At 52.1% G+C, this 10672-nt stretch overlaps 1 protein-coding gene across 1 annotated transcript in view; it reads left to right on the top strand.

Annotated features, from left to right (window-relative positions):
• The window catches only part of LOC103252352 (myosin-14), a gene marked incomplete at its 3' end in the record, with an annotated part of 57958 nt that overhangs the window by 29997 nt on the left and 17289 nt on the right, over nt 1-10672 (top strand). The window contains exons 19-22 of the mRNA XM_021709054.1: nt 455-704; nt 5023-5127; nt 5216-5368; nt 6844-7092. Coding sequence (XP_021564729.1) covers nt 455-704; nt 5023-5127; nt 5216-5368; nt 6844-7092 — 757 coding nt within the window. The remainder of the gene's footprint in view (nt 1-454; nt 705-5022; nt 5128-5215; nt 5369-6843; nt 7093-10672) is intronic.

Below are 10672 nucleotides of genomic sequence, written 5' to 3'. Positions count from 1 at the left end.
CGGGAGCAGAGGCAGGGCAGGGCAGGGTACTGGGCTGAGGGGGGACCGCTGGCTGGTTCTCGGCCTCCCCATCTCCCCGGGGTTCATCCTTACACATGAACGTTCTCGGCCGTGTTTCATCCAGCCGCCAGCATTAGCCGAGCGCCTGGAGTGGGGTTGGTTAAGTAGAGAGGCCTTGGGGGACTGTGTGAGAAGGGGACATGGGCGGGAAACGGAGGCAGTAAGGGGCGAGCCATCCGGGAATCAGTGGGAAGCGTGTTCCAGGCAGAGGGAACAGCCAGGGCAAAGGCCCTGAGGCGGCAGGAGTGTTGGAGGAACAGCAAGGAGTTCCAGGAGAGGGAGCGGCCAGTGCAATGTCCCCGAGGCAGGAGTTTGTCTGGGTGTTTAAGGAGCAGCGAGGAGTTCTGGGCAGAGGGAACAACCCCACGCAAAGGAGTGCACCTGGCCTGGGGGAGAGGAGGCCCCATCAGCCTTTCCACGTCTCCTTCCCCCACCAGGGCAAAGGCGCATGGGAGAAGACCCGGCTGGCCCTGGAGGCCGAGGTGTCCGAGCTGCGGGCGGAGCTGAGCAGCCTGCAGGCCACGCGCCAGGAGGGTGAGCAGCGGAGGCGTCGCCTGGAGTCACAGCTGCAGGAGGTGCAAGGCCGGGCTGGTGACGGGGAGAGGGCGCGCGTGGAGGCTGCCGAGAAGCTTCAGAGAGCCCAGGTGAGCGGGGTGGCCAGGGTGGGGGTCTCTGCTGTGTGGCCTTGGCTGACAGGCCTGCCCTCTCTGGGCTTCTGTCTGGTGCACACCAGCCCTGTCTTCCCATCCAGCTCTTCCAACATAACCATGCATGAATGACTGATACGTGGTGAGCAGTAAATATACACTAAACAATCTTCGTAGGAAAGGGCTAATAGTGTTCCCATTTTATACTCCAGGAAACTGAGGCCCAGAGCGGTCAAGTTGATCGCCTGAGGTCATTCAGAGCAGAAACTCAAACCCGGGCATGCCTGGCCCTTTAGCTTTTTTTTTTTTTTAATCCCCCGCCCCCTATTTTTTTAAAAGCCAGTCTCACTCTGTCGCCCAGGCTGCAATGCAGTGGCACGATTGCAGCCTCAACCTGCTGGGCTCAGGCGATCCTTCCGCCTCAGCCTCCCAAGTAACTGAAACCACAGGTGTGTACCACCACATCATGCTAATATTTTGGTTTATTGTAGAGACCATGTCTCGCCAAGTTGCCCGGGCTGGTCTCGAACTCCTAGGCTCAGGCAATCTTCTCACCTCAGCCTCTCAAAGTGCTGGGTTGACAGCCATGAGCCACACGCCTGGCCCCTTTGGCTCCCAACCCTGCCACAGCTCCACTCTCCACTCACTTCCACCTTTGACTAATTGGTGGGCTGATTAGAAAAGCTCAGTGTGAATCCGTGGAACTTGCAGGAAGGCAATATTATACGGTGGCTATTCAAAGAAAAGTGGGTTTTTTAAACTTCAATTTATTCTGTTTTTAACCAGATGACCTGTATGTGTTCATTACTGAGAATACAGACAAGCAAAAAGAACAAAGGGAAGAATGACTTCTATTTCCCAACCCCTCCAGGAGAAACCAATGTGACTACTTTTCATTTCCAGATTAAAACAACATGTTAATTAGGGTTAAGGTTAAGCTACTATGACAAAGAGACCCTAGGATTCATCAACTTAAATAAGACATGTCTTTCCCTCTCAAGAAATAGGCTTCAGGGAAAGCCCCAGCCAAGGCTGTTAGGACACTCAGCTCCATACAGTCACTCCAGATCCCATGGCTACGATGCAATCACATGACCAGAGCTTGATGCAAGGGGTGCTGGGAAATGTAGTCTCCAGCAGGCAGTCATGGACCTAGTCAATAGTCTGTCTCAGTGGGAGCAGGGAGGAATGGATTTTGGGGACACCTTAGAGTGTGACCCATAGGGAAACATACTACCTGGTGGTCACTGTCCTAAGTATTTTCCTTTTTTCTTTTCAAGTCGGAGTTTATTAGAAGATATAATAAGAGGGGACCCGAAAGTGGGTTGCCCAGTATTTTACATTTTACAAAAATAAAGTGACACCAAGGCCAGGTGCAGTGGCTCGTGCCTGTAATCCTAGCACTTAGGGAGGCCAAGGTGGGAGGATTGCTTGAGCCTAGGATTTCAAGACCAACATGGGCAACATGGTGAGAGCCCCCAGCTACAAAATCTATATATACACAGAGGATGCTAAAAAAAAATGTATGCTCATTTTTTTTTGAGTCGGAGTCTCACTCAGTGCCCAGGCTGGAGTGCAGTGGCACGCTCACGGCCACCGCATCCTCGGCCTGCTGGGCTCAGGCGATTCTCCTGCCTCAGCCTCCCAAGTAGCTGAAACCACGGGCACAAACCACCATGCCCGGCTAATTTTTTTATTTATTGTAGAGACAGGGTCCTACCAAGTTCCCCCAGGCTAGTCTCGAACCCCTGGGCTCAGGCAGTCCTCTCTTCTCTGCCTCCCAAAGTGCTGAGATGACAGGCGTGAGCCACCACGCCTGGCTTCAATTTTCTTATCAGCCAGAATATAAACCCAACCTTGTTCCCTAAGTGAACCCTGGAAAGAGAGAGGAGGCGGCCCAGGGTAAGGCACAAGTGCTAGAGGCTCCCATCCAACAAACATTAATGAGCACCTACTGTGTGCCAGGCCCTGTTGTGAGCCCTGGGGACACAGCGGGTAATAAAGCAGGTGAGATTCCTGCCCTTGTGGAGGCAACAGTCCAGAAAGTGGTGGGCAGCCATTTCCTACAGCAGAGAAACACGAGTAGCAACCCTACCCAGGATCATGGTGGGGGCGATTTTTGGTGGGGAGGGGTGGAGGGAAATAAAGAACAGCTTTGTTGATAACTCACATAGCATAGAATTCACCCATGGAAAGTATACAGTGCAGTGAATCGTAGTATGTTCACAGAGTTGTACAACCATCACTATAGTCTAATTTTAGGCCATTTTCACCAGTCCAAAATGAAATCCTACACCCTTTAATCATCTCCTAGTTCTGCCAGCTCTCTCACCCACCCCCGGCAACCACCAATCTACCTTCTCTCTCTACAGATTTCCTATTCTGCCTTAAACAAATGGAATCCTGTCGTATGTGCGTGACCTTGGTGACCGCATTCTTCTTTTTTTGGGGGGGGGGGTCAGAATCTCACTCTGTGGCCCAGGTTAGAGTGCAGTGGCATGCTCATGGGTACCACAGCCTCACCGCAGGTGATCCTTCTAATCTCAGCCTTCCAAGTAGCTGGAACTACAGGCACGTGCCACCACACCCAGCTGATTTTTGATTCATTGTAGAGATGAGGCATCGCCAAGTTGCTCAGGCTAGTCTCGAACCCCTGGACTCAGGCAGTCCTCTCTCCTCTGCATCCCAAAGTGCTGGGATTGTAGGCATGAGCCACCACGCCCAACCATTGACCGCTTTCTTTTATATAACATGATACCTCCAAGGTTCATCTGTGTTGCAGCATGTATCAGTGTGTTATTCCTTTCTTTTTCTTTTCTTTCTTTTTTACTTTAAAGATGTGGGGTACAGTTCAGCATTAGGTATATAAGTGGTCATCTTACAGGTAAAGTTTGGGCCTCCCTTTGGTCCCTGCTTTGCCTGGTTTGAGATCAGGTACCCTTATTGATGCAGTGTGTCGTTTCCACCCCCAGCAGTATCCCACTACTGCTAATCCCTTTCTTATAGTATTATGGTAAACATTCAGGGTCTTTCTTTTCCTTGAGTTGGGGTTTCACTCTGTCACTTAGACTGCAGTGCAGTGGCAGAGTCATGGCTCACCACAGCTTCAACCTCCTGGACTCAGGTGATCCTTCCACCTCAGCCTCCCAAGTAACTGAGATTACGGGTGTCCATCACTACACCCAGATACATTTTTTATTTTTTGTAGAGACAAGGTCTTGCTATGTTGCACAGGCTGATCATGAACTCCTGGGCTCAAGCAATCCTCCCACCTGGGCCTCCCAAAGCCCTGGGAATCCAGGCATGAGCCACCAAACCTGACATCATTCCTTTTTATTGCCAAGGAACACCTATTGTGTGAATAGACCACCTTTTCTTATTCTTTGCTTTTTTTTTTTGCTTTTTTTGCTTTTCTTTCCTTCCTTGCTCTTTCCCCAAGCCTGAGGTGCGGTGGCACAAACACAGCTACCACAGTCTCAACCTGCTGGGCTCAGGTGATCCTTCCACCTCAGCCTTCCAAGTATCTGGAGCTACAGGCACACACCACCACGCCTAGCTAATATTTTGATTTTTTTGTAGAGACGAGGTCTCACCAAATTGTCCAGGCTGGTCTTGAACTCCTGGACTCAGGCGATTCTCTTGCCTCGGCCTCCCAAAGTGCTGGGGTTACAAACATGAGCCACTGTCCCTGGTGACCGTGTTTTCTTTATCCATCCATCTGTCGATGGGCATTTGATTGTTCCCACCTCTTGGCGATTGTGAATAACGCTACTGCAAACATTCCCATGCAAGTTTCTGCATAGATGCATGCTTTCTTTGAGTTGGAGTCTCACTCCGTTGCCCTGGCTGGAGTGCAGTGGCACACTCACGGCCACCCCAGCATCGACCTGCTGGGCTCTGGTGATCCTTCCACCTCAGCCTCCAAGTAGCCGGAACTACAGGCACACACTACCACACCCGGCTAATTTTTTGATTTATTATAGAGACAAGGTCTTGCCATGTTGCCCAGGCTGGTCTTGAACCCCTGGACTCAGGCTGTCCTCTCTCCACTGCCTTCCAAAGTGCTGGGATTATAGACTTGAGCCACCACACCCGGCCTAAATGCATGTTTTCACCTCTCTCGGGTACACGCCTGGGAACGAAATTGCTGGGTCATAAGGAAACTCCATGTGTTAGCATTGGAGGAGGCGCCGGCCTGTGTTCCACCATCTGACACATCCGCCTGCCGTGTGTGGTCGGGGTTCGAGGAGCAGACGGGGTTGCTGGGTGGAGGCTGCGACCAGGGGGGCCTCACCCCGCTGCCCTTCCCCCACAGGCCGAGCTGGACAACGTGTCTGGGGCTCTGAGCGAGGCTGAGTCCAAAGCCATCCGGCTGAGCAAGGAGCTGAGCAGCACCGAAGCCCAGCTGCACGACTCCCAGGTGACCCCAGTCCGCCCTCTGGCCCCCCACCCCCCCACCCCTGCATGTCCTTGTCCACACCTGACCCCGCTGTCCCCTCCGCCCACAGGAGCTGCTGCAGGAGGAGACCCGGGCGAAGCTGGCCCTGGGGTCCCGGGTGCGAGCCCTGGAGGCCGAGGCCACGGGGCTACGGGAGCAGCTGGAAGAGGAGGCGGCCGCCAGGGAGCGGGCGGGCCGCGAGCTGCAGACCGTACAGGCCCAGGTGAGCTGCCCCGAGTGGGACCCGCAGGGAGGCTCGGTCCCTAGGCTGCTCCTCCTGGGGCCCCGGGCTTGGGGAAGGCCCCGCTGTCCACCTCAACATAGGCCAGACCCCAGGCGCTGTTCTCGCCTCCCGATTCTCCCTTGCTCCAGCCCTGGCCCACCTGCCCCCTGGGTCTCTGCTTCTTGCTCTCCGTCCACACTACCCTCCCTCAGCTCAGGTCCCATCCTCACCCACCTGGATCCTCCCACCTGGATCCTCCCCACAGCCTCCCAGCCCCCAGTCTCTCCCCTTCCAGCTCCACACGGCCCCGGAAGGCTCTTTCTACACCTGGAGCTGACCTTCCCCTTGGACTGCTCACAGCCCTCCCGTGGCTCCCCAGCACCCCTGGACCAAGCCCACACCTCTTAGCTGGGCACCCGAGGCCAGGCGTTCTCTGGTCCTTCCTCCGTCTTTTCCTTCATTCGTCTCTGCCTCCCCGTTTGTGGGATGCACCCTTTTATTCCTCTGGATTTAGTGTCCGCCTTCCCTGCTGTTGGAGGATTTTCCCGATCGCCTTTCTCCTCCTCCATCCCAACTCCGGTCACCTTAGGCTGGGCTGTCTCTGCCTGTGAGTCTCCCCCCCAGACTGAGAACCCCCTCAAAGGAGAACTCCATCACAGTTAGACCTGGGCCCACAGCACAACATGGAGCCCAGCGGGTGGTAGGCCTTGAGAAATGCCTGTGGAATGAATGGATGATGGCTCATGCCTGAGGATAGCCTTCAGTTGGCAAACTCCTACGCAAACCTCAAGACCCATCTCAGAGGCTCCTCCTCCTTCAGGAAGTCTCTCCTGAACGTTCTGAACAGATTCTGAGCCCTTCCTGTGGACTTCTATATACTTCTTTTACCTTAGCCTCTATCACCCTGGCTGTGATGCTTCTCTCCTCTATCAGACCGGGGGTTCCCAGACTCCAGGTCTAATTCATCTCTGGGTCCCAGGGGGGAAATTTTCATTTGTGAGCTAGGGCTCACAGTACTCACACCCTCAACCCCACTCAGGAAGAAGAGCCCAGTGGCGACTCCTTTCCTTCTTTTTTTTTGAGTGGGAGTCTCACTCTGTCGCCCAGACTGGAGTGCCGTGGCCGCTCCCGGCCACCGCAGCCTCGGCCTGCTGGGCTCCGGCAATCCTTCCCCCTCAGCCTTCCAAGTAGCTGGACCGACAGGTGCGTGCCACCAAGTCCAGCTGATTTTTTGACTTATTGCAGAGATGAAGTCTCGCCAAGTTGCCCAGGCGGGTCTCAAACCCACGGGCTCAGGCCGTCCGCTCACCTCGGCCTCCCAAGTGCTGGGAGGACAGGCCGAGCCGCTGTGCCCAGCCTCTTTTCCCTCTTCAGGCCTCAGTCTCCTCATCTTGGAAATGGAGCACCCCCAGGCGAGCCCCCGGGTCCCTCACGGCCATGACCGCCACCCGCCCTCTCGTCTCTCCTCCCCTCAGCTCTCAGAGTGGCGGCGGCGTCAGGAGGAGGAGGCGGGGGCACTGGAGGCAGGGGAGGAGGCTCGGCGCCGCACAGCCCGCGAGGCCGAGGCCCTGACCCAGCGCCTGGCCGAAAAGACGGAGGCGGTGGACCGGCTGGAGCGAGGCCGCCGCCGGCTGCAGCAAGAGCTGGACGACGCCACCGTGGACTTGGAGCAGCAGCGGCAGCTCGTGGGCGCGCTGGAGAAGAAGCAGCGCAAGTTTGACCAGGTAGGGCACCTCAGTTTACCCAGCCAGGGAGTCGGTGATCCTCACACCCCTCATCCCAGCCCTTTGGGAGGCTGAGATAGGAGGATCGCTTGAGGTCAGGGTCTCTCAAAGAGCAGCTTTTAATTTTGATGAAATTTGGTTGATCAGCTGGGCACGGGGCTCACGCCTGTGATCCCAGCACTCTGGGAGGCAGAGTCAAGAGAACTGCCTGAGTCCGGGAGTTCGAGACCAGCCTGGGCAACTTGGTGAGACCTCGTCTCTGCAATAAATCCAAAAATGAGCCAGGTGTGGTAGTGTACACTTACAGTTCCAGCTACTTGGAAAGTTGAGGTTGCATGTGCCACGGCATGCCAGCCTGGGCAATAGAGCGAGACTCCAATTCAAAAAAAAAAAGTAGATCATTAAAGCTAGCCTATTAAGAGAATAATAACAACTGGGTGTGGTGGCTCACACCTGTAATTCCAGCACTTTGGGAGGCTAAGGTGGGAGGACTGCTTGAGCCCAGGAGTCTGATACCAGCCTGGGCAACAGAACGAGACCTCATCTCTACAATAAATCAAAAAATTAACCAGGCGTCATGGTGCACACCTGTGGCTCCAGCTACTTGGAAGTCTGAGGTGGAAGGATCGCCAGAGCCCAGCAGGTTGAGGCTGTGGTGGCCGGAAGCGTGCCACTGCACTCCAGCCTGGGCAACAGTGAGACTCCTACTCAAAAAAAAAAAATTCGGTTTATCAACTTGTTATTTTATGAATTGTGCTTTTGGTATTGTATATAAGAAATCTAGGCCGGGCAGGTGGCTCACTTTGGGAGCCCGAGGTAGAAGGGTCGCTTAAGCCCAGAAGTTCAAGACCAGGCTGGGCAATATAGTGAGACCTGGACTCTACAAAAAATTTAAAAATTAGCTGGGTGTGGTGATGCCTGCCTGTAGTCCCAGCTACTCGGGAGACTGAAGTGGGAGGATCACCTGAACCCAGGAAGTTGAGGCTGCCGTAAGCTGTGATCGTGCCACTGCACTCCAGCCAGGATGACAGAGTGAGACTCCAACTCAAACAACAACAAAAGAAACCTTTGCTTAACTCAAAATCATAAAGATTTTCTCCTGTTTTTTTTCCTGGAAGTTTTTCAGTTTTCGGTTCACATTTAGATCTATAATCTACGTTGAGTTAATTTTTATATATGATACTGTCATGGCTCCAAGTTGGTTTTTGTGAATGTAGTTATCCACTTGTTCCAACACCAGCTGTTCTTCACTGACTTGTTTTTGCATAAATATTGAAAATCAGGCCAGGCGTGGTGGCTCATGCCTATAATCCCTGCATTTTGGGAGGCTGAGGTGAGAGGACTGCCTGAGCCTGTGAATTCAAAACCAGCCTGGACAACTTGGTGAGACCTTGTCTCTACAATAAATCAAAATTAGCCAGGCATGGTGGCACGTTCCTGTAGTTCCAGCTATTCCAGCTACTTGGAAGGCTGAGGTGAAAGGATCACCTGAGCCCGGTAGGTCAAGGCTGCAGTGACTGTGAGTGTGCCACTGTACTCCAGCCTGGGTGACAGAGTGAGACTGACTCAAAAAAAAAAAAAGAAAGAAAGAAAAAGAAAAGCAAATCAGATAGTGTTCATCCTTTTTCTTCTTTTAAAGTTGTTTTGCCCTTTCTGGGTCCTTTGCATATCCATATGTATTTCAGAATCAGTTCATCAATTTCTACCCCAAAAAAAGCCTCCTGATTTGGGACTGTGTTGAATGTATAGGTCAGTTTGGGAAGAATTGACATCTTAATAATATGGAGTTTTCTAGGCCATCTATGGTGGCTCATGCCTATAATCACAACACTCTGGGAGACCAAGGAGTTTGAGACCAGCCTGGTCAACATAGCAAGGCTTATCGCTACAAAATTTTTAAAAATATCCAGGTGTGATGGCACATGCCTGTGGTCTCAGCAACCCGGGAGGCTGAGACAGCAGGATCACCTGAACCCAGGAGGTTGAGGTTTCAGTGAGCCACGATTGTGCCACTACATTCCAACCTGGGTAACAGAGTGAGACCCTGACTCAAATAATAATAATATTGAGTTTCCTGGGTAAGGAACATGGTATCTATGTCCACTTATTTAAATCACATCTTTTTATTTATATTTTTTTGAGTTGGAATCTCATTCTGTCGCCCAGGCTAGAAAGCAGTGGCAGGCACACTCACAGCCACCCCATCATCGACGTCCTGGGCTCTGGCAATCATTCTGCCGCAGTCTTCCAAGTAACTGGAACTACAGGTGCATGCTACCATGCCCGGACAATTTTTTATTTATTGTAGAGATGAGGTCTCATCAAGTTGCCCAGGCTAGTCTCGAGCCTGCGGGTCAGGCAATCCACTTACCTTGGCCTCCCAGTGCTGGGATTAGAGGTTGAACCACTGAGTCTGGTCTGGATCACATCTTTTGTCAAATTTATTTCTTTGTATTTTTTTTATTTTAATGCTATTTTTTTTTCGATTTTTTTCTTGCTAGTATATAGAAATACATCAGATTTTTGTATATTGATCTTATATCCTACGATCTTGGCTAAACTCACTTATTAGTGCTAGCAGTTTTTTTTGTTTTTTTTTTTGAGTTGGAGTTCTCGTGCTGTCACCCAGGCTAGAGTGCAGTGGCATGCTCATGGCCACCGCAGCCTTGACCTGCTGGGCTCAGGCGATCCTTCTGCCTTAGCCTTCCAAATAGCTAGAACGACAGGTGCATGCCACCAAGTCCAGCTGATTTTTTGACTTATTGTAGAGATGAAGTCTCGCCAAGTTTCCTGGGCTGGTCTCGAACCCATGGGTTCAGGCAGTCCTCTCACCTCAGCCTCCCAAATTGCTGGGATTACAGGCGTGAGCCACTGTGCCTGGCCTACTCGTAGATGTTTTATAGATTTCATTGGATTTTCTACATAGATGACTTTATTTTCTATGAATGAAGACTGTTTGACATCTTCCTTTACTCTTTACTTTTCTTCTGGGATTCCACATACATGTATGTTTTATCACTTCGTACTCTCTTGTGGATTGTTAAAGCTCTGTTGGTTTTTTCATGATCTCCTTTCTTTGCTCTGTTTTGAGTAATTTCTATTGTTTTCAAGTTTCCTGATTCTTCTGATGTGTCCAGTCTGCTCTTAGTTTCATCCACTGACTTTTTTTTTTTTTTTTTGAGTTGGAGTCTCACTCTGTCGCCCAGACTGAAGTGCAGTGGCCGCTCACGGCCACCGCAGCCTCGACCTGCTGGGCTCTGGCCGTCCTTCCGCCTCAGCCTTCCAAGTAGCTGGAACTACAGGCACGCGCTACCACGCCTGGCTAATTTTTTGATTTATTATCGAGATGAGGTCTCGCTGCCCAGGTGGGTCTCGAACCTGCGGGCTCAGGCAATCCACTCACCTCAGCCTCCCAAAGGCATGGGATTACAGGCTGAGCCACCAAGCCCGGCTCATCCACTGACTTTTTAACTTCACATATTATGTGTCTCAGTTCTGGCATTCCTACGTGGTTCTGTCTTACCATCTCTTTTTTTTTTTTGAGTTGGAGTCTCACTCTGTTGCCCAGACTGGAGTGCAG

The sequence above is a fragment of the Carlito syrichta genome, unplaced genomic scaffold (assembly GCF_000164805.1).
Source record: "Carlito syrichta isolate Samal-C Ts95f unplaced genomic scaffold, Tarsius_syrichta-2.0.1 Scaffold155075, whole genome shotgun sequence".
Lineage (NCBI taxonomy): Eukaryota > Metazoa > Chordata > Mammalia > Primates > Tarsiidae > Carlito > Carlito syrichta.
Note: the sequence above shows the minus strand (reverse complement) of the source record. Positions and strands in the feature narration are given on the sequence as shown.